This window comes from Bubalus bubalis, chromosome 20 (genome assembly GCF_019923935.1).
Source record: "Bubalus bubalis isolate 160015118507 breed Murrah chromosome 20, NDDB_SH_1, whole genome shotgun sequence".
NCBI classification, from domain to species: Eukaryota; Metazoa; Chordata; class Mammalia; order Artiodactyla; family Bovidae; genus Bubalus; species Bubalus bubalis.
The window spans coordinates 47,527,388-47,551,338 of NC_059176.1; the positions used below are offsets into that span (position 1 = coordinate 47,527,388).

At 48.3% G+C, this 23,951-nt stretch overlaps 1 protein-coding gene across 2 annotated transcripts in view; it reads right to left on the reverse strand.

The window, feature by feature from the left end:
- SLC28A1 (solute carrier family 28 member 1) overlaps positions 1 to 23,169 on the reverse strand; it is a 62,994-nt gene extending 39,825 nt beyond the window's left edge. For both annotated transcript variants that reach the window (XM_006058295.4, XR_003105377.3), the window contains exons 1-7: positions 20,746 to 23,169; positions 19,776 to 19,887; positions 18,302 to 18,390; positions 15,437 to 15,531; positions 10,101 to 10,284; positions 2,391 to 2,532; positions 1,655 to 1,768 (exon numbers count right to left, since the gene is read on the reverse strand). In XM_006058295.4, the coding sequence (XP_006058357.1) occupies positions 1,655 to 1,768; positions 2,391 to 2,532; positions 10,101 to 10,284; positions 15,437 to 15,531; positions 18,302 to 18,390; positions 19,776 to 19,871 (720 nt within the window). In that variant the 5' untranslated portion in view covers positions 19,872 to 19,887; positions 20,746 to 23,169. The remainder of the gene's footprint in view (positions 1 to 1,654; positions 1,769 to 2,390; positions 2,533 to 10,100; positions 10,285 to 15,436; positions 15,532 to 18,301; positions 18,391 to 19,775; positions 19,888 to 20,745) is intronic.
- Positions 23,170 to 23,951: the final 782 nt, after the last annotated feature.

The window sequence follows — 23,951 nt, forward strand, 5'->3', positions numbered from 1 at the left end:
TCCTCATGCCTTCCCAGCAGCCCAGGAGAAGAGAAGGACTTGGAGGCTGCAGGATGAGCCCCCAGGCTGTGGCCTTACAGCGGGGGCACCATGTGTGTCGTTAAAGCCACACTTGCTCCTTCTGAGTACATCTTCCAGAAGAGACACCAAATTGTAAAGAAATATTCTGAGATGAGAGTTGTTGGGACAAGAACAATGAAGAAGAGACAGAGGAGGAAGCAAACAGTGAACTGCCTGGAGAAGGCAGTCAAAGGTGGTGCCCCTGTGCCTCCTCACCGAGGGCACAGCCCCAGCCTGTCCCACCCCAGGCTCCTGGCCTTGGTGTTGCAATCTGGCCACACTTCTATAAGAGCCCCTGTATTTAGGACCAGAACATGCACTGTGACCGCAGGCCAAGTCACTTCTGTTGCCTGGGCCTCAATGCTCCTGTTTATAAAATGAGGGGTGTGCCCAAAGCAGCAATTGTGCCGCTAGTGGTAAAGAACCCACGTGTCAATGCAGGAGCCAGAGAGATGTCAGTTCTATCCAAGGTAGGGAAGATCCCCTGGAGGAGGGCATGGAAACCCACTCCAGTATTCTTGCCTGGAGAATCCCCATGGACAGAGGAGCCTGGAGGGCTACAGTCCACTGGGTTGCAAAGAGTTGGACACGACTAAGTAACTGAGCATGCACGCCCAGAGCAGCAAGTGTCTTTTTCCATCACGACACCCATGCAGTATCCTTGGTGTGGCCAGCGGGAGGGCATGGGCAGAGCCTGGACGTGTGGGTCCTCCCTGGCCCACCAGAAGCCCTCCCTATAGAGAGCGCATGGAAATTCGAGATAGTGAGAGAAGGATGAGTATAGGATCAACCTTGCATCCTCCATAACTTACATTTTAAGAAGTAAATCATGACTGCCCAATGATGAGAAGGAACTTAATGATACTCAAAAATGGTTAAAATGAAAAAAAAAAACAAGGTTAAAATGATAAATTTTGTGTTATGTGATTTCATCAAATAAATGAAATTTAAAAAGTGTAACTTCAATAAACTGAATATTATTTTTAAACACACATACACACCAATATTTTGGCCACCTGATGCAAAGAGCTGACTCGTTGGAAAAGACCCCAATGCTGGGAAAGATGAGTGAAGGAAGAGAAGGGGGCGCCAGAGGATGAGATGGTTGGAAGGCACCACGGACTCAATGGATATGAGTTTGAGCAAACTCTGGGAGATAGTGAAGGACAAGGAAGTCTGGTGTTCTGCAGTCCATGGGTTGCAAAGAGTCGAACATGACTGAGTAACTGAACAACAACACATATATAAACTAAATCACTTTCAATTTTTAAAGCACTTTTAACTATTGTAAATTCCTTCCCTGATGAGGACCGAAGGCAACAAGCCTTGGGCCCAGGTATCCTAGGAACCTTCCTGTTTTGAGATTCTCTTCCACATCAGGCCACCCTCCGAAAGGACTGCTTGTTTGGGCAGGTGGGACCAGGCCTGAGGGAAGCAGTGGCTGTGCTGCCCAGCCTCCCACTGCCCAGGGGTCTGGGGCCCCACACACACCCACCACCTGGTCACAGTCCAGGCCACCTCCCTCCAGTGCAGAGGCTTATCTTCCATCTCTGGCAACCCAAGACGCCCGGGCAGCTACACCCCATGTACACACCTGGATCTGGTCGCCCAGCCACTGAAATGCAATAAACCCCGGTTCTGTTCTGATGACGACGAGTCCGAGTACAAATTGCAGTCCAAGACCCCAGAACACAGCCCGCCAGGACACCTGCCACCCGAGAGAAAGGTCCAGGTGAGCTCGGCACCTGGGGAGGTCTACAGGGAGCACGTGGGTGAGGGCAAAGGGCACAGCACTGCTGAGGGGCTCTGGGAGCTTCGGTCAGCCTGTAGGATGAGGCCTGGACCCAGCCGGAGCTATGGGCCTGTTGCTGATGGTTACATCCCCCATGGAGTGCAGAACAGGCCACAAGGCAGCAATGGGCCTGTGCAGTGCGCAGGGGCAGGGCCAGATCTAACCGAGGACCAGCCGGGAGCCATGGCACTTGGTCCTGGGGCATTGGCTGGGTGGGCGGAACCCTGGCCTCAGAGCCTGGCCTCAGCATAACCTTTGTCGGTCTGGGCCTTCCCCATCTCTTCCACATAGTCAGGGCTCCCAGCCACTCTGACCCCACTCCCTCCAAGCACTTCCTCCTCCCCAGCAGAAGGGAGCTGGACACCTAATGCTGGATAACCTCTCGGCATTGAATGACTTCTTAGCAGTGATCCCTTTGCCCAGGTGTGGCTCTGGAGTCTGGGGGGAGGGGTTAACCACTGTGAAAACAGGGAGGGAACCTGACGCTGGAGAGAGAAGGGGCTGCAGCCTCCTCTTGGCCTGACAACTAAGCACTCACTGCGCGGTGATGCTTCGAGACGGCAAAGAGGAAGCCAACGAACACGCAGATTCCGCCAAAGGACACCAGCTGCTCAGGCCGCTGAGAGGTGTCCAGAGCCAGCCACAAAACCAGGCCCAGGAAAGCAGCAAGGGCTAGACCCCTGCAGGGGAGGGGCGGAGAGCCATTACTGTCAGCCTCTCCCCACCCCACACAATAGCACCCGGGGCCCCAGGAAAGGGTACTCAGGGCTGGTGGAGGAGAAGGGGGAGACGGCTGTGTGACCTCGGGCAGACCACCTAGCCTCTCTGAGTCTAGTTTCCTCATCGAGTAAATGAAGCCAAAGACCCCCTCCCACCCCCAATTCTCAAGATTGCTGAGAGAAGTACATCAGAGGATGTGGGTACTCAGTTTAGCATGGTGCCAAGCACACAGCAGGAATTCTCATAGCTGCAGTGATGCTCAGCCCAGCCAGCCTCTGGCTTTGCAGGGTGAGGTGGGGTCTGTGTGGGCTGGAACTCAGCACCATGGGCCATAGGCTCTGCTCCCCTAAAGCCCAGAAGTGGTGGTGTCAATCAGGGATACAGAGCTGAGTACCTGAGACCAATGACCGAAAGTGACTTTTATAGCCATGTCTCCCTCCCTGGGGCTGGGATCTGCTTGTCCAGCAATTATGTCTGTCATCCTGTATTAGTAGCTCAGTCATGTCCAACTCTTTGCAATCCTATGAACTATAGCCCACCAGGCTCCTCTGTCCATGGGATTCTCCAGGCAAGAATATTGGACTGGGTACCTATTCCCTTCTCCAGGGAGTCTTCCCGACCCAGTGATAGAACCTGGGTCTCCCACATTACAGGTGGATTCTTTACCATCTGAGCCACCAGGGAAGCCCTGAATGTCCAGGAGGCAGCCTAACAATTTAAGAGCCCAGGTTCAGGGTCTAACCCTGACCCAGTCTTCAACTCCCTGGGTACCACTAATCACAGCTGAAGTTCACTGAGCTCCTACTATGTGCCAGGAACCATGCTGAGTGCTGAGAGACACTATTGTCCTCATCCTGCTGCTGCTAAGTCGCTTCAGTCGTGTTCGACTGTGTGTGACTCCATAGACGGCAGCCCATCAGGCTCCCCTGTCCCTGAGATTCTCCAGGCAAGAACACTGGAGTGGGTTGCCATTTCCTTCTCCAATGCATGAAAGTGAAAAGTGAAAGGGAAGTCGCTCAGTTGTATCTGACTCTTTGTGACCCCATGGACTGCAGCCTACCAGGCTCCTCCGCCCATGGTATTTTCCAGGCAAGAGTACTGGAGTGGGGTGCCATTGCCTTCTCTGTGTCCTCATCCTAGAGATGTAAAAATTAAATCGCCCATGGCCACCCGTCTAGAAAGCAGCAAAGCTGAGATTCAAGCCAGGCACTCCAACAGCAAGTCTGTTCTCTTAACTAGTTCTATGCATAGTCACCAACCGGTAAGAGAAGGATCCAGGACTGGAACTCAGGCAAGCTCACCCCAGAGTTCACTGTTTATTTCTGGTGTGTTTTCCAAACTCCTATTATGCCAGTTCCATTGGCCTAATTTCTGCCTTGTCTCTGAGCCACCTGTATGCCTCTTTACTTACTGCTATCCTTGAGGTTAACTGGTATTATAAAAACTTAAATGCATGTTTGGAGGTTTATTTTTTTTGGAGGGGGGAAGGTTTTTTCTTTTATTCTTACAACTGTAGATTTTAATTGGATGTTTCTTATTTTTAAACATTTAAAAAAAAAAACTTTTTATTTTATGTAGGAATATAGCTGGTTAACAATGTTATGATAGTTTCAGGAGCATAGTGGAGCAACTCAGCAATGTATACATATACATACACGCATCCATTCTCCCCCAGACTCCTCCCACCCAGGCTGACATGTAACATTGAGCAGCATTCTCTGTGCTGTACACTAGTTCTTTGTTGGTTATCCATTTTATTTTTTTAATATAAATTTATTTACTTTAATTGGAGGCTAATTACTTTACAATATTGTATTGGTGGTTATCCATTTTAAATATAGCAATGTGTACATGTCCATCCCAAACTCCCTAACTATCTCTTCCCCCTGGCAATCCTAAGTTCATTCTCTAAGTCTGAAGGTCACAAAGACTTTTATGCTATGTTTTCTTATAGTAGTTATATAGTTTCAGGCTTTACATTTAGGTTTATCATCTATTTTCAGTTAATTTTTTAATATAATGTGAGGCATGGATCGAGTTCCTTTGTTTCTCTCTCCTCCTCCTCTTCTTTCTTCTACATATGGATATCCCATTGTTCTGGCAGAATTTGTTAAGCTGATTATTATTTCTTCACTGAATTGCCTTAGCACTCTTGTCAAAAAAATCAACTGGTTTTATATATGTAGGTCTATTTCTGTACTCTGTTCTGTTCATTGATCTATTTGTCTGTCTTGATGGCAACAACACATTGTCTTAATTACTGGATCTTTATAATAAGTCTTAAGGACACTTAGTGAAATGCATCAGCTTTGTTCATCTTTTTCAAAATTGTCTAGGCTATTCTAGGCTCTTGGCATTTGCATATGAATTCTAGGATCATCTTATTATTTCTACCCCAAAAGTCTGCTAGAATTTTGATTGAGATACTATTAGAATCTATAGATTAACTTGAGGAGAATTGATATATTAATAATATTGATTCACTTAATCCATGAACTTGATATGTTGCTCCGTTTATTTAAGTCTTATCACATATATCTCTCAGCACTGTTTCCTAGTTTTCCATGTACAGATTTGGAGGTCTTTTGTCAGATTTATCCTTAAGTATTTCATATGTTTTATGCTATTCTAAATGACATTTATGATTTTAATTTATGATTGTTTATTGTTAGTATATGGAAATACTATTGCATTTTGCATGTTAAGCTTGTACCCTTCAATCTTGCTAAACTCACTTAATGGTTATACTAGCTTTTTGTAGATAACATAGAATTTTCAAGCTTCCCAGGTGGTGCTAGTGGTAAAGAACCTGCCTGCCAATACCGGAAAAGAGATGAGGGTTCAATCCCTGGGTTGCAAAGATCCCCTGGAGGAGGGCATGGCAACCCACTCCAGGATTCTTGCCTGGAGAATCTCATGGACAGAGGAGCCTTGTGGGCTACAGTCCATGGCCTTGCAAAGAGTGAGACACAACTAATGTGACTTAGCACGTAAGCACATAGGATTTTCTATGTAGATAATCTTGTCTGTGAAAAAAACCTTCTTTACTTCCTTTCTAATCTCCATGCCTTTTATTTCTTTTTCTTACCCAATTGCACAAGCTAGAAACTCCAGTACAATGTTCAAAAAAATTAGTGAGAATAGGGGTTTCCCTGGTGGTCCAGTGGCTAAGACTTCATGCTCCCACTGCAGGGGCCCAGGGTTCAATCCCTGGTTGGGGAACTAAATCTCTCATACTGCAACTAAAGATTCCATGTGCCAAAACTAAGACCCAGCACAGCTAAATTAAAAAAGAAAGAAAGAAAAGATGGTGAGAGTGAACATTCCTATATTGTTCTTGATTTCAGTGGATAAGTACTCAGTCTTTCACAATTAAGTATGAGATTAACCATAGATTTTTGGTAGGTGGTCTTTATCAGATTGAGGAAGTTCCCTTCTATTCCTAGTTGGCTCAGAATTGTTTTTCAGAAATGGATATTGAATTTTGTCAAAGCTTTCTCTTATCTATAGGCATCATCATATTGTTTTTCTTCTTATAGTCTGTTAATACAATGACATTGATTTTTTTAATGTAAACCCAACTTTGGACTCCTGGGATAAATCCTTCTTGTTAATGACATATTATCCCTTTGGGATAAATCCTTCTTGTTAATGACATATTATCCCTTTGTGTATTATTGTATTTGGTTTTCTAAAATTTTTAAAATAATTTTTACATCTTTGCTCATGAGGGTTATTGGTCTGCACCTTTAATGTGAGTATTGGTATGCGAAAGGGTTAGATCTACCATCTTGCTATTTACTTTCTATTTGTCCCATCTTTGTTCTTTGTTCCTCTTTTCCTATTGCTCTATCTTCTTTCAGATTAACTGTTTAAAAATTATTCTTTATCTCTTTTTTTACTTGTTAGCTATAATTCTTTGTTGTGTTATTTTAGTGGGAGCTTTAGCATTTATAGTATATATCTTTAGTTTATCACAATCTACTTTGAAGTGATATTATATCACTTTAAATGCAGTATAAAAATCTTACAGAAGTCTAATTTCATTTCTTTTCTCCTAGCCTTTGTGATACGGTTGTTTGCTGCTGCTGCTGCTAAGTCACTTCAGTCGTGTCCGACTCCGTGCGACCCCATAGACGGCAGCCCACCAGGCTCCCCCGTCCCCGGGATTCTCCAGGCAAGAACACTGGAGTGGGTTGCCATTTCCTTCTCCAATGCATGAAAGTGAAAAGTGAAAGTGAAGTCGCCCAGTCGTGTCCAACTCCTAGCAACACCATGGACTGCAGCCCACCAGGCCCCTCTGTCCATGGGATTTTCCAGGCAAGAGTACTGGAGTGGGTTGCCATTGCCTTCTCCGACAGTTGTTTACTTCTACATATAATATAAACTCCATCATACATTGTTCTATTCTTGCTTTATACGTTGATTTTAGAGAGATTTAAATAATAAGAAAAATAAGTCATTTTATCCACCCACATAGTTACCCTTCCCACACTCTTGATTCCCTCGTCTAGATCTAACTTTTCATCTGGCATCATTTTCCTTCTGTTTGAAGACTGTTCTTTAACATTTCTTGTAGTGCATCTCTGGTTTTTAATGTCTGATTATTTCAGCTTTTGTATGTCTGTCAAAGTCCTACTTGTTTCTTGAAGGATATTTCACTGGTGAAGAATTCTGATTGACATACTTTTGTTTTCATTTCTGTTTTTTGCAGTTTCACTGTTTTCTCATTTGTATTGTTTTTGAGAAGAACTCTGGCATCATCCATATCTTGTTCCTCTGAACATATGTTTTTTTTCCTCTAGCTGTTTTTAAGATTTTTCTCTTTATTGATGTTTTTAAGCAATTTGATTACGATATGCTTTGGTGTGGTTTTCTTGTTTCTTATGCTGTTGGTTTGTAGAGTTTCTTGATGCTTGGGTTTATAATTTTCATCAAATTTGGAATTTCTTATCCACTGTACCACCAGGGAAGTCTGGGTATATGTTTTAATTTCTCTCAGATATAACCTAGAAGTAGAATTGATGGGTATGGCAACTCTATGGATAATATTTTGAGGAACTGACTAATTGTTTTCTATTGCAGTTGCATCGTATCATATTATATTTCTATCAGGAGTATATGAGGGTCTCAAATTTCTCCACATCTTTGTCATCACTTGCTATAATCTCTCTTATTTCATTATAGCCATCCTAATAGATGGGAAATGGTATCTTGTGATTGCTTTTTTTTTTTGGCTATGCTGTATGGCCTGTAGGATCTTAGTTCCCTGACCAGAGATTGAGCCCACAGCCATTACAAGAAAAGCATCAGATCCTAACCACCAGGGAACTGCCTTATCTGCATGTTTGTTTTTTTTTAAGGAAACTTGATAACAATACCTTAAGTGGAAAACCAGTATCAGTGATTTGTCATAAACAGAAGATGACTATAAAAATAAATCCTCTTATAAATCTATTTAATAAATAGAAGGCAAATGTAAAAACAAATCTATTTATAAAGAAAATGAAACATTTGTGTACAGGCTGACTTAAAGCATTTGGCTGTGGCATGTAGATCTTACTTTGGGAAACACCCTTGTGCTTTGTACCTGCCTGGCTTAGTCACTGGGTATCTTTGGGCATCAGTTTTCTTCATCAACAAAAAGAGTACCTCTTTTAAACCATAGAAACATTTTTTTCCCCAGCTAAAATGTTTTATGCAAGCCTGTTTATAAAATAGTTGCCTGGTGGAAATGGAAATTGGGAGGAGGGGTGTCTGATGTTCCCCTCTCCAATCTCCCTCACCTGCCCTCTGGCACCTCCACAGTTTCCAGAGCTCTAAGGAACCCAGTTTAAAAACCAGGGGATCCTGGTAAGACAGAGTGGGACCCTATGGCCCTTAATCCCCGACCCCCAGGTCCTTTGCCTGCCTTTTGTCTGTGTAAAACTTTAGTCAAAGAATAATCAGAGAAATGAGAAATGCAGAAACAAAGGAAAACAGTCAAAGGAGACCAAATAACAATAATGTAGTCATTAAGCAGAGTCAAGGACCTTTAGCTCCTTCTCAAGGGCTACAGATAATATTCTGAACCATCTCCTGTGAACTGTATCTTACAGATACTGAAACTACGCCCCCATCAGGTGGAAGAAGTTAACTACATGATGACGAGACTATATGACATAAGCTGCCACAGTTCTGAGAACTGGCTTCAGATGGAAGCAAACCGACCCTGGAACTGAATATTAACTATACCTAAAACAAGATGACGCTGGTCAGACCACCAATGACCAATTTGAAGATGACTGTCCAAGATGACTGTGCTGTTTCAGCATGTAGCCCCCTCCCTCGGCCTATAAAAGCTCTCACCCACTGCTTGTCATGGGGGGAAGTCGGCCTTTGGACAGATGTCCCTGAACACCTTGTCCTGCCCTCAAGTTGCTGGCATTTGAAATAAAGCAAACTTTCCTTTTCACCAACCTGGCCTATTTACTGGCTTTGGGGCAGCGAACAGCCAGACCCCACACCTTTCGGTAACCCAAGGGCTTGCCCTGGTGGTCCAGTGACTAAAGCTCCTTTCTCCCAATGCAGGGGCCCCAGGTTCAATTCCTGATCAAGGAACTAGATCCCACATGTCATAACTAGGACCGGGCACAGCCTAAATAAATAAATATTTAAAACAAAACAAAGAACAAAAGGATCTCAAACTGTTGCTCAGGAAAGTGGCTGGCTGCATCAGAATCACTTGTGGCTAACTAAAAATATTAACTAATAGGACAAGAATTTGAAAAAGAATAGATACATATTGAAATGGTAAAGAATTTGCCTACAATACAGGAGACCTGGGTTCGATCCCTAGGTTGGGAAGATCCCCTGGAGAAGGAAATGGCAACCCACTCCAGTATTCTTGCCTGACGGGCTACAGTCCATGGAGCTGCCAAGAGTCAGACTGAGTGACTGCCACTTTCACTTTCACTTATATAAAACTGAATCACTTTGCTGTACACTCGAAACTATCACAACATTGTTTATCAACTATACTCCAATATAATATAAAAAGTTGAAAAAAAAAAAAAAGTTGAAAAAAATATATTGACTTCTGAACTCCAATTCAGATTGCTGAATCAGACTCCAGGGGTGGTCCCCAGCAGCTGGATGTCTCACTAAGGCTCCGGGTGATCTGATCATAGCGCTGATATGGGCCCTCCCAGCTTGAATGGGCTGGGATCTCTGAATTTAGGAAACTGTTGATTCCTGTCCTCAGGTGTGAGAGCCACCTACTGTAACTGGAGCAGAGAATCAGATGGGAAGTGGCAAAATACCACAAAGACACCACAAAGCTGCCTCTGAAGCTACCCAGCAAGACCTGCCCCAGGGCTCCCAAGAGGCAAGCAAAAGCAAGTGTGTGGGCTCCCCACAACCCAGGAGCCTCAGTTGGGACAAAGACCAAAGTCCTCCTCACCCAGCCCTGGCCGTGACACAGGAGCTGACTCAGAGGCCCTCCGCCCATGTGCCCACCCACCCCCATACCCACTGGGGACTCACTTACCTCTTAAACCAGAGTTTCAGGCAGGGATGCCCTAGAGGTTTGACACACCTCAGCAGCTTTGGCCCCAGCAGCCTCTTGAGCAGGCTGTGGGCCAGGAAGACGAGGACCACACAGGTGAGGACGAACAGTGCCAGGGCCCTCTGGAAATTCAGGATGCAGGCGGCCAGCAGGAAGGCAGTGTATGCTGGGAGTAGGTGGAGGATGAAACAGAGAAGGGATTGTGGATAATGACACTGGCCTCTACGGGACCCTGCTGCCCTAGCCCCAGCTCCGCCTACTCCAGCCAGAGCTCCCAGAGCCTTAGTTTCTTCTCTGGTAATGAGCACAATTGTTTCGGCTTAGAATGTGTGTGAAAAGGCTTTGCCAACTCTCAAGTGCTGACCAAATGTGAGGGAGGTGTTTAAGGAGAAGGTAAGAGAGCATGAGGCTTCCCAGGTGGCTCTGTGGTAAAGAATTCTACCTGCCAGTGCAGGAGATGCAGGAGACTTGGGTTTGATCCCTGGGTCAGGAAGATCCCCTGGAGTAGGAAATGGCAACCCACTCCAGTATTCTTGCTGGGATAATCACATGGACAGAGGATCCTGGTGGGCTAGGGTCACAAAGAGTTGGACACGAGTGGGCGACAGCATGCGCGCTCACACACGCACACAAGACAGCATGAATCTCTGAGAATCAATGGAATGCCTGCCATATTCTAGAGCCTTGGTAGGTTCCGAGGAGGACAGACAGATAAGTCATCTACTCCAGAAAGGCATTGAATTCTATGTGCCAGGATCCCGTTCTAAATGTTAATCAATGATCATTTTTCTTCCTGGAATTTCCTTTTCCCCCTTTGCCCTTCTCCGCATTTGAGCAGCTAGGCTCATCTGTGCTCTGCTTCAAGAAAGGAATATGATAGTGGAGAGCAGAGGAGAAATATCTTCCCCTGGCTTATGGATTTCAAGAGCCAGGGCCCTTGAGGGGAAAGAGGTGGGATGGAATTGGGAGATTGGGGTTGACACATATGCAGTATTGATAATGTGTATAAAATAGACAACCAGTGGGAACATACTGTACGGCACAGGAAACTCTACTGAATGCACTGGTGACCTGAATGGGAGGGAAATTCAAAGGGGAGGGAATATAGGTACAGGTATGGGTGATTCATTTTGCTATGCAGTAGAAGCGTAGCAGGGCTTCCCCGGTGCCTCAGCAGTAAGTAATCTGCTTGCAATGCAGGAGCTGTAGGAGATGTGGGTTTGATCCCTGGGTCAAAGGGCATGGCAACCCACTCCAGTATTCTTGCCTGGAGAATCCCATGGACAGAGGAGCCTGGCAGGCTACACAGTCCGTAGCATCACAAAGAATCAGACACAACTGAAGCAAACATAGCACTCATGCACAAGAAGCGTAGCAACATTGTGAAGCAGCTATATTGTAATCAAAATTAATTAATAAAAATAAAATAAAGACCTAGTGATTAAAAAAACAGAATCAGGGCCCTTGAAGAACAGAAAAGACTTATAGCCTTTCCAGCAGATAAAAAATTTTGAGTGTCATCCCTACATACTCTGCTGCTAGACTAGTTAGATGATACTGCTGGGTCCCAGAGAAATGGGCTCTGAGCCTGGGGAGGTAGCAAAGGCCTGGATGTGTTTGTGGCATTGCGAGTAAAAGAGCCCTGCCCCAGGGAGGCAGCAACATTTCAAAGAGAGGAATGCCATGGGAGTGTGGATGTGCAGAGCCAGAGAAGGCTTCTGAGGGTATGCACACCTCAGCAGGCATGGAAGCGGGCACAGAAGTCATCTCTATGAGAGGCTCAGAGAGGAAGGCCCACTTCCTGGGAGGGTCTCCATGGCTACCTGCAGCGGCAGAGAATGGAGGACCAGTTGGGGAAATGGACAGGCTAGTGGATACTTGAAAACTGATAGTAGATAAGCACCCCCAGATGGCCCAGTGGTAAAGAATCTGCCTGCCAATGCAGGAGACGCAGGAGACATGGGTTCGATCCCTGAGTCAGGAAGATCCCCTGGAGGAGGAAATGGCAACCCACTCCAGCATTCTTGCCTGGAGAATCCCATGGACAGAGGAGCCTGGCAGGCTGCGGTCCATGGAGTTGCAAAGAGTTGGACACAACTGAGCAACTCAGCACACACCCAAGTACCCAGTGGGGACTCCTGCGGAAAGGGATAAAGGATGTTTCAAACTGACAGATAATTCAGTTCCTCCCCTCACTTGGAACAAGGAAATTGAAATAGAAAATAAGTTGAGTTATGGAAAATGAAGTTACCTTTCTCTCACACAGAAAGACAGGGACACCTGTATGGGTGTCAGCTAGAAGCACACAGGTAAGGCTCTGCAGGGCAGGGGAGGGATGCAGGCGCAGGGCTGTGGGAGGTCAGAGGAGGGGGAGCTGGCGGGAGAGAGGCACCAAGCTAGGCACTCTATACCACTGCCAGGATTACTCCTCACAACCAAGCCCCGGGTCGGTACTATGTGATCCCTGTCCAGAGATGAGAAGCAAACTGATTCACGCAGGGAGGAAATCAGGCTGGGATACCAATCCAGGTCTGTCTGCGGCCAGCAGGGACTGGCACAGCATGTAGGAGACGGGGCTGTGTAGACAGGTCCTCCAGGCAGGACAGGGCAGAAAAGCGTCTTAAGAAGTATTTTCATCCTTCTAAGATCCCTGTAATCTCTGGTGACAGGACTTTGTTCCTTTTGGGCACCCCTACACACTCTTTACCCATGTGGTCCAGCAGAGCCTGACCTTCTTCACAGGAGGAGGACCCAGGGAGGAGCACATGACCTGAGGTATGCCCATCATAGACCTACAGAAATACGGGCAACAGGCACACTCTTCTGAGACCCGGGACACCAAAGCCCTCCATGTCAGTCAGCCGCCAATGTTATCTTGGCATCTGTGGAGAAAGCCCGCCTGAGGCGAGGAGGCCACTGCTCGGAATCAAAGCAAGTGCTGAGAACATGAGCTTGTACTGTGCCTGCTTCAGAAAGTCCATGATGAGCCTTATCATAGAAGACATGATACAATAAAGACAGCAGAGAGCTGGAGGAAACCGCCCAAACATGGAGAAAGGAAGGGAGCTCCTTCCTGACAGCCAAGACAGAAGGGGAAGTAGGACGGGGAGGGTCATTTCCACGACCTGTTAGATGGAATTCAGCCATTTCTTCGAAAGCAAATCCAAGTCTGAGTGCAGGTGGACACAAGGGCAACCAGAAAGCCCTGCTCAGCTTCTGCCACAGGAAGCCTTCACCGCATCTGACACCCATAGGAGGAAGCTGCCAGGGCCACGGACCAGCCCCATCTCAGCAGGGGCCCCACTTTGATTTAATTACAAAGACTGGGGCCACTGCTGTCATGCCTCCCTGTCCTCCCCCCTATGTAGCCCCCACGAAGGTCTGGGCAACCACACTACCTCCCCCTTTTATTTTCCATCTTCCACGCTGAGGCAAGCCTGCAGCTGTGAAGACGTGCCCTTGCCTGGGCCCCGAAACCTGCTTCCCTGTTCCCAGGGAACCTTGCTCCTCTGGTCACCTCTGCCACCTCGCTTCTGCCCTTCTTTCCCCAAACTCCCTGCCTCAGTTCAGAAAGCCGGTCAAAGTGTCTCCCTTCACAAACACACCCTCTTCCTTGAAACCGCCAACCCTTCTATTAATATTCCTGTCCAGGATTTCCCTGGTGGCACAGTGGACAAGAATCTGCCTGCCAATGATCTGGGAATATTCTACATGCCGCGGAGCAACTAATCCTGTGCATGGAAACTACAGAACCTTCACTCTAGGGCAGTTGAGCCAGAACTAATGAGCCCTTGGGCCACAACTACTGAAGCCCACACACCTCAAGCCTGTGCTTCACAAGAAGAGAAGGCACCACAATAAGAAGCTCCCGCATGGCAATGAAGAGTAGCCCCTACTCACTGCAACTAGAAAACGCCTATGCGCAGCAATGAAAATCTATCACAGCCAAAAATGAATAAATAAATAAATGCATATTCCCACCCAGTTCTCATAAAAAAATTTCTCAGAAGAGCTGTGTAGACTTACTGTCTACATTGCCTCTCCTCCTGTTCTCCAATCCAGCTACTGCACCTCTGCCCTAAGTCACTTTGTCCCTAAAGTCCACAGACACTGCTCCATCCTTGTCCTACTGGTCTCCTCACTGCAGAGATGCTGGCCATCTTTCCCTCCCTCTAGCAACCCTTTTCTCCTGGTCCCGTGCTTGCTGCCCCCACCTGCACGCCTTCTCAGGCTGTCTCAGGGCCCCTCGTCTTCTCTACCTCCTTCTGTGTGACCAGTCTCCACGTTTCCATCCATTAGCCACCTCTCAATTCATTCTCCAAGCACCACTGGGAAGCCTCTTCTCCTCCTGGAGGGCCTGGCAGCAGTTCCTTCCACACATTGTCCAAAACAACTTGCCATTGCCCTTCCAGCAGAGACCCCCTCCTCCCCCTGTGGTCCCTGGCTCTGGTGAGCAGCATCGCCCACCCCGTGGCCCAAGCAGAACTCCTGGATTCCAGGGCCCCCTTCGTCCTGCACGGAGATCAGATCCCAGGTCTGACTGGTGTGGCTTCCTGAGGATTTCTCAGATCCACCCCCTCCATCCTCCACCCCTTCATCTTCTCCCATGTGTATAGTGGCTCTCAGTTGTCTCCTTTCCCCTTCTTTACTGCCTGCCTCCTCTGGGTTTCCACAATGTGAATCCAAGCTTGCCACTTCCCTGTTTAAATCCTTCGATGGCTCCCTCTGGCCTTGGGAGTAAAATCCAAGTCTCTCCAACCCCACTTCCCAGTACCTGGCCCCTTCTCATCTCTCCAGCCTCCTCCTCTGACACTCCTGGTCTAGAAGTTTATCCTCCAGCCACTAGACTCTTTATCAGCTGCCTGCCCACATGCTGCAGGTTTCCACCTTTTCTCATGTGTCCCTCTATCTCCTCACTCCTCTTCCTTCCCCTTTTACCTGGCTAATTGCTGTTCACCCTATGAGACCAGAATGTTACCTCCTCCTGGAAGACCCCCCAACCACCCCCATGATCCTTCCCTGGTGCTCCCAGATGGCCCTCTGAATTATGTGAAAATATATGTTCCCCTCTCCCTAACTGATCAGAGAGTTACCTTGAGAATAAGATTTGGTCTGGCTTAATTCATATATCCCAGCTTCTGGAACAAGAGCTGGCCCTGAGTCGGTGCTCAAAATCTTTGTCAAGTTGTTGGGTAAGTGAATTACCCTGCCCTGAGACATGGATAGCTGGGTTGGAGGTGGCTGAAACCTGGGTGGTGAGGGCAGGGGGCTAGGCAGCAGTGACTGTCTCCTTGGAAGGGGCTGGGCCCAGAGCTCACCAGTACAGAGCAGGCCTATGCAGATCCATCGGAACAGCTGTGCGTGCTCCCTGCAGAAGTGTCTCACTCTCAGGGCTGGTTGCAGCCTCCTTCTCCTGGGGAGAAGACCAGCAGGGTCTAAGAGAGGCTCCCCCACCAGAATCCTCAACACTTCCAGGCAGAAGCCACTCAGCTTCATCCCCAGTAAAATGGCAACACTGGCTTTGACATCCCACAGGGCCAAAGGTCAACCCCAGCCCACAGGGAACTTAGAATGACTTGACTGCAGCCATGAAATTGAAAGACGCTTGCTCCTTGGAAGAAAAGCTATGACAAACCTGCTGCTAAGTCACTTCAGTTGTGTCCGACTCTGTGTGACTCCATAGACGGCAGCCCACCAGTCTCCTCTGTCCCTGGGATTCTCCAGGCAAGAATACTGGAGTGGGTTGCCATTTCCTTCTCCAATGCATGAAAGTGAAAAGTGAAAATGAAGTCGCTCAGTCGTCTCCGACTCTTAGCCAGCGACACCAAGGACTGCAGCCTATTAGGCTCCTCCGTCCATGGGATTTTCCAGGCAAGAGTACTGGAGTGGGGTGCCATTGCCTTCTCCGATGACAAACCTAGATAGTGTATTAAAAAGCAGAAACATCACTTTGCCGAGAAAGGTCCAGATAGCCAAAGCTATGGTTTTTTCCAATAGTCATGTATGGATGTGAGAATTGGACCATAATGAAGGTTGAGCACTGCAGAATTGATGTTTTCGAATTGTGGTGCTGGAAAAAACTCTTGAGAGTCACTTAGACTGCAAGGAGATCAAACCAGTCAATCCTAAAGGAAATCAATCCTGAATATTCATTGGAAGGACTGATGCTGAAGCTGAAGCTCCATTACTTTGGCCACCTGATTCGAAGAGTGACTCATTGGAAAAGACCCTGATGCTGGGAAAGATTGAAGGCAGGAGGAGAAGGGGACGACAGGATGAGATGGCTGGATGGCATCACCGACGCAATGGACATGAGTTTGAACAAACTCTGGGAGATGGTGAAGGACAGGGAAGCCTGGCATGCTGCAGTCCATGGGGTCGCAGAGTCGGTCATGACTCAGCCCTTCCCTGCTTCTGGCCTCTGTCTGTCCGTACCAGCTGTTCCTCGGCCTGAAGCAGCACCACTAACTACCACAGCGATGCTCCAGGCTCCAGGGCTTGGGAAAGAATGATCTGAGACAATAAGGAAGACCCTCACCCATGTATAGAAACACACCAACCACGATGGCTGCCTCGCCTGCCCTGTCCCACTTCCACCTGTCTGAGGAGCAAGAAGGAGCCTTCGGAGGCACCCAGCTCTGCACTTATTATGCCTGTGGAAACTTATCCTCTGAGTAACAGCTCCTCCCACAAAGAGGGAGGTATCTACAGCCCACTCGAAGCCATTTGGCACCCCCACTGCCTTCTGCACCTGGAGCAAATGCCAGTTCTTCTCTGGTCACTTGGTCACTTTACTGTCCCCAAAGGAAAGACTGAATAGGTCCCTGGGGACCTGAATAACCTCTGAGGTCCCCCAGCTTGAGCATATAGGAGATGCTCACTCACACTCATTCAGTCACCACTTTTTAAAGGAAACTCTCCTCTCTCTGTCCCCACCTCTCACCTCCTATTGCTATTCAGTTACTTAGTCATGTTCGCCTCTTTGCAACCCCGTGGACTGCAGCACACCAGGCTTCCCTGTCCTTCACTATCTCCCCACCTCCTAAGTGAGGCATTTTTCTTCAGTCTCACCCCAAGGCAGACAGACTCTGCCCCCGTTTCATGCTTGAAAACGGCAGGGCTCTATGGGACTCCTGGGCTCAGAAACCTTCCAGCATCCATGACCTTCCTTGAGTCCCAAAGGGCAGATTCAAGCAGCTGCTACTCAGGAAAGGGAGTGGAGGCAGAGCCAAGGGAGGAGCAGGCAAGAACCAATAATGCAGCCTTGGGTTAGGTCCTGGTTCAGCCTCAAGGAACACATGTAAGGATATTTTTGAGCTTTTTACCTAACTAAAACCCAACAAATGAAAAATGTCAGCAATCTTCATTCCAGAAAAGACCACCTGAGGCCAGATTAAAGAAACCAGAGAAGTTCATCAAGAGATCACCTGAGACTCCATTAAAGGAGTCTCAGCCCCGCACCCACCCTAATCTTGTCAGCACCCAACCCTTGAACCATTGCTATAAAACTCCTCACCAAAACTACCTGGGTGGGGACATAGTTTTGAGGGCATGAGCCCGCTGTGTCCCCTTTTCTGCTTCACTCAAAACGCTGTCTCTGAGATTCGATGTGGAACCAGTGCACAGAGGCCGTGTCTTTGGCATCATGTGCTCATCAGCTCAGGATCTGGCCAGTGAGGACCTTGCAGTAGGCCTGGGTGTCAGCAGGCCGAGCCCTAGGCTCCATTTACTGCCTGTGTGACCTGGACCTGTTTCTCTCCCTCCCTGGGCTTCAGCCTCCCCATGTGAAACAAGGGGCCTGGGCCATTCTAGGAGGTTTCAAACTAGGCCTCAGGATTCCCTGAGGTGCCCCTGAGTCGGATGGGGTAGAAGGCAGCTGGGGAGTTGACAGGGGGCCAGGTTGGTTCAGGGCCCCCATCCAGCTTCAACCAGAGCAGCACCCCAGTATAAACTGAGGTTCCCAATGGGAACCTGCTTCAAAGCAGGTTGGGAAACTCTGGCCTGGCTCACCTCTGAGGCAGAGGCCAGCAGAACTCACTTGTTTCTAAAACACGTTTACTCCTTCCTTCAACAAAGGTTCAGGGAGCCCCCTCCCCATCAGGGGGCCAGATTCCCCACCTCTGCTCCCCACAGGGGCCTCCTCCCCAAGCAGCCAGCCCATGTCCCTCCTGGAGACCACCTACCATCCCGAGGAGGGCTCCGGGCCAGCCTTGCTCCAGCTGTCCCCAACTTCCGAAGGGCTTGAGTTGCCAGCAGGGTCTCGGCCTTCCTCCTAAAGCCACCAGAGAAGGAGCAGAGTGTGCCTCCCACCTCAAGGGAGAACTATGGAAGAAAGCCTGGAGTGCGGAGAGACCCAGGCTGCCACCAGCATGCCCAAGGGCACCTCAGGAGTGCGCTGGGGTGGGGGCTAGGCACAGGGAACAACCAGAGGGAACGTAAGTAAATTCCAAAGAGTGTGCCCGGAGTACCTACTGTGTCCCGTGCTCTGTGCAAGACTCATTCTGCCCTCAGGGAGCTCACGGTCTGTGTTGGAGGGTGGGGGATGGGGGGAGAGAAGAAGCCAGTTCTGACCCTATGACGGAACTATTTCTTTGACTCGCTTTCCATTGCTTTTTTTTATTATAATCTTATACAATGGCCCGCCTCAGGGGAGCCTGCCCCTCTGCTTGACTGGCAAACTGAAGTGCCTTTGTTCAGGTCCCTGTTCACCTGGAGATGGCAGGAAGGAAGAAATTAACACACCCCTGCCTGAGGCTTGCCATTCTAGGAAATGTTTGCAAGATTAATGTCTTTTTTCTTGGTTTCCTCACATCTCTGACCTATAAAAGAACCTGGCATCCAGACCCCAAGAAGATGGTTATTTTGAGGTGCTAGCCCACCATTTTCTCAGCTCCCTGAATAAAGTCTTTCCCGTGCCTCAACCCTTTGTCTCTCGGATTCATTAGCCTGTGTGCAGCGAGCAGAGCAAGCTTGGACTTGGTAACAGAAGGTAGGCTCCGGCGATAAAGAATTTCCCTGCAATGCAAGAGACTAGGGTTCGATCCCTAGATTGGGAAGATCCCCTGGAGAAGGGAATGGCTACCCACTCCACTATTCTTGCCTGGCGGATTCTATGGACAGAAGAACCTGGCTGGCTACAGTCCATGGGGTCACAGAGTCAGACAAGAGTGAGTGATTAACATTTTCACTTTCAACAGGAGGTTGGGAAGGAAGAGGGCGTCACGCTAGGCTCCAAAGTACTAGGCGGTGGACCTTCAACCTGGCCATTCCAGAGCCAGAACAAGATTGCTGGCTCCTCAGAGGCTGGGGCTTCCCCAGAGATTCCCCCACGCCCTCTTCGTGAGGCTTCTCTTCATGTTTTAGATCACAGCTCAAATGTCACTTCCTGGTGGAGCCATTCCCTGACCTTTCCGACAAGGACAGGCGGCACTGGCTCACGGTGGGTGTGCAGGGATGTTTCCTGAGAGATGATAGAGACTGCTCTGCGCAGGGGGTGGAGAGGGGAGGTCAAAACCCTGGGGGGGTTGGGGAGGGGCAGTTCCCAAGTGTTGAAGCAAAGAGCTGAGGAGGAGATAGGGGTGGGAGGAAGATACTGAACAAAGGACCCTCCCACCAAGTGGGGGTGGGGAGCAAACCAGGATGGGGGAGGCGACAGACCAGACTTTCCAACAGCTCAGCCCCTCTGTTGTCCAAACCGTTGGCCACTGAGGCGAGAGAGATGGACTCTCTTCCTCTTGGTGTGTTGTCCTCCATGTGCCAGACCTTGCAGCTGAAAGACAAAGTCAGGGCCCAGAGCTGAAAGGAGAGGCCAGGCAGGACCTGGCACAGCCTGTCCCATCCCAGAGCTCAGCCCTCATTATGTCAGGGTTCCCAGGGACAGAGGAAGGGCCCCTTCCTGCTCTCCTGAACCTGTGAGGGGCAACTCCTTGTAAATCTGGGAAGTCAGGCAGAAATGGGGCAAATTCCACCCACTTCACAGAGAAGGAAAGGGAGGAATTCTGTATAGCATGTGTATGTGTCTGATACAGAGGCATTTTTCTGAAGACGGGCCCTAGCTTTCATAACTCCCTACAACAGGTTAAAACCATTGCTATCAAGTGATATTTTCATTGCTATCAAGTGATATTTTCATTGCTATTATGTGATATTTTCATTGTATCATGTGCTCCCATCTCTGAAAGACAGAAATATCCTGAAGACATCATTCTAGTCCCTGAATCCAACTGTATCTGAAATCAGTGCTCCCCCCTGGACTTTTCAATTACAAGAGCCAATATAATCCTTTTTTTCTTTCTTTCTTTCTTTTTTTAGGGGATGCTGAAGTTCAGTTTGTAGGCCTAAATTCATCTATAAATAAGAGCCTTAACTAACACCCTATCTCTCTCCACTCCTGCCCTCTTTTTCTCCCTTTTGGGTAGTGCCCTACCCTGTCCAATCGCCAGCCTGACTAATCTCACATACCCAGCGGCAAGCACACAGGGCCACACGCAGGTGCGCACAGGAGCCCCGGGGACATGTAGGGAAGTGCACACACAGGCAGAGCCTGGGAAAGCCCAGCCACCCACGCACACACGCAAACACAGACACACAGCTGCACAGAGGGGGGCAAGCTCTGCTCCCTACTCACATATTTGTGGTCAACAAGTCTCTCTGGGGGACAGACGGAAGTGCGTGTTTCCACGGGGATGGGGTGGATCCAACCTGCTTGGGCTTTGGCCGGTCTTCTCATTTCACTGGAAATCCCTGGGCAGAGTCCAGAGTTGAAGGAGGCTGGGCCTCCCACCTGGCTCTGTCCAGCACCAACTCCAGAGCCCTGGGCCACGGCTGGGGCAGGGACTCGACCCTCTCTCAGGGAAAAGAGGATATGGGGCAAGTGGGCCCCATTCTGGACCTGGCCCTTGGAGCCTAATGACTAAATCTGCCTTCCTCATCTATGACGCCCTCCTCTCCACTCTTTACTTCTCCCAAACAGGCCCACCTCTTCCAGGAAGCCCACCTTTATTACTATCACTCTCCCATGTCCCCTCCTGGGGCTTCCTTTTCCACCTGTCATCAGGGCTTCTCAGTTTTCTGGATCATGTATTTTATCTTTCATTCTGTATTTTTCCCAGTCTCCCTTTCCTCACTGCATCAGTAATTATAACAGCAACCTATTTTCCTGAGCTTGCAGATAAGGAAAGCAGTGTAGTACCACAAACAGTAAAAGTGTTTCAGGTCTAAGAGGTCTTGAAAACAAAACAAAATCACACAGTTTGCCTCTTTGTTTCACTGCTTTTTAACTGATACCTAAGCAACAGCATGCAGTCAATGGACAAACCCTTTAATGTTTCAATCCTGGAACTAAATATTAAACAGGACTGACAACACCTTTTTAATAATTAATCACACACACACACACGTGACAGAATCCTTTGTGATGCATAAACAGTTCCTGGTAACACAGAGAGCAAATTACCAGCACAGGCTGGTTGTTTTAGAAATCTGGGGACCATGATGGATGAAGGGCAGGGGTACCTCTTCTCTTAACAACCTTTTTTTGGTCACTTTGATTACCAAAGTTACACATGCATCATTGAACATTTAAACATTATAGAAACACAGAATGCAGAAAGTTAAAAGTCCCTCTAATCTGAGCCTTCCAGAGATGACCACCACTGAGCTTATGGAGTTTTTCTCCAGATTTTTTTCTCAAGTGGATACTCTTTTATGTTACTCATTTTACAAAAGAGGCTCGTACTCTACCAGCTTTTTTTGCAGTTTGTTCTTTTCGGTGGAGATCCACACTGCGCGCTGCTCACTCTGTTGGGGGCTCATGTGCTGCCTTGATCATAAACTAAATGCTTGTGGCATACTTCTGGTTTATCCTGAAGTATGTTGGCACCCTGGGCAGCCTCCACAGGGATGGGCTTGCAGCTGCCCTGTGGGGTGGCAGGGGCTCATCAAGCCCCAGCAAAGGGCAAACTGGACTGAACCTGCGTCTCTGCCTCTGCCTCTTCTAACCTCTCTGTCCCTCCCCTCACCTCTCCCCTCCCCACATCCTCCTTCATCTTCTCCCCTCTCTTCCTTGCTTGGTTTCTCTTGGTGCCCAGAGAGAAGCCAGGAGACATGACACATCTAGGAGTAACCAAAATTGTTTCAAAACATTCCCTACACTGTGTCCTAGAACCTTGACATCTCTGTGTGGCCTGATTTCTCCAACAAGGACTTAATAGGCTGTGCCTCTTGAAATGGGGCTTCCCTGGACCTCCTGCAATGCAGGAGACCCCGGTTCGATCCCTGGGTCGGGAAGATCCCCTGAGGAAGGAACTGGCATCTGGCTCCTATATTTAACGAACCAGGAGCTTAGAGCCCAAAGAGCTAGATTCAGTCCCGGCTCTGCAAGTTAGCTTGTTTGCTCTTTTGTAAAACAGTGGGAGTGGGTAAGAATGCCTTTCTCATAAAAAAATATTGACAGGGATTAAATGAGTTGATGCAGGTGAGCTGTTTGGCAGACAGGCTGGCACCATTGAGCTGGCAGGTGTCGTCACTGCCACAGGTCCCATCTCAGAGCTGTCTGGACACACTGCTCTCCTCCTCCAGGCCAGGAGACCCTGTATTGCTCCCCTGCTCCTACCCTGAAGGAGGGGCAGCACAGTGATCCTGGCCTCCCTGAAGCCCAATTCTCTTTCCACGTAGAACTTGGCTGAGAGCCCCAGGCGGGGCAGCTGGGAGGCTAGGTGGGTCAAAATGAGTCCCCAGGGAAAGAACAAGAACTGGAGGATCCTTTGGGTCCTGGCTGCACCCATCCAGCTGTGTGACCTCTGTGTGTCACTTGACCTTCTGTGGCCTGCTTCCTGAGGAGATGATCTCACTGGGGAGGTAGAGTGAGGCCAGCGACTGAGCAGGGCTGGGGTGCTGCGTCCAGGGCAGGGGGTGGCAAGGAATATGTATTTCTAGCAATAAAGAACCCACCTGCCAATGCAGGAGGCAAAAGAGATGCAGTTTGATCCCTGGGACAGGAAGATCCCCTGGAGGAGGGCATGGCAGCCCACTCCATTATTCTTGCCTGGAAAATCCCAGGGACAGAGGAACCTGGTGGGCTACGGTCCAGAGGGTCACAAAGAATTGGACACAACTGAAGTGACTGAGCACACATGCACGCATATATATGTGTGTGTGTATGTGTGTGTGCGTGTGTGTGTATATCAGTTCAGTTCAGTTAGTCGCTCAGTCGTGTCTGACTCTTTGCAACCCCATAGACTGCAGCACTCCAGGCCTCCCTGTCCATCACCAACTCCCGGAGCTTACTCAAACTCATGTCCATCGAGTCGGTGATGCCATCCAACCATCTCATCCTCTGTTGTCCCCTTCTCTTCCCACCTTCAATCTTTCCCAGCATCAGGGTCTTTTCCAATGAGTCAGTTCTTCACGTCAGGTGGCCAAAGTAATGGAGCTTCAGCTTCACTCCTTCCAGTGAATATTCAGGACTGATTTCTTTAGCATTGATTGGTTTGATCTCCTTGCAGTCCAAGGGACTTTCAAGAGTCTTCTCCAACATCACAGTTCAAAAACATCAATTCTTTGGTGCTCAGCTTTCTTTATAGTCCAACTCTCACATCCATACATGACTACTGGAAAAACCATAGCTTTAACTAGATGGACCTTTGTTGGCAAAGTAATAATGTCTCTGCTTTTTAATATGCTGTCTAGGTTGGTCATAGCTTTTCTTCCAAGGAGCAAGTGTCTTTTAATTTCATGGCTGCAGTCACCATCTACAGTGATTTTGGAGCCTCCCAAAATAAAGTCTCTCACTGTTTCCATTATTTCCCCATCTATTTGCCATGAAGTGGTGGG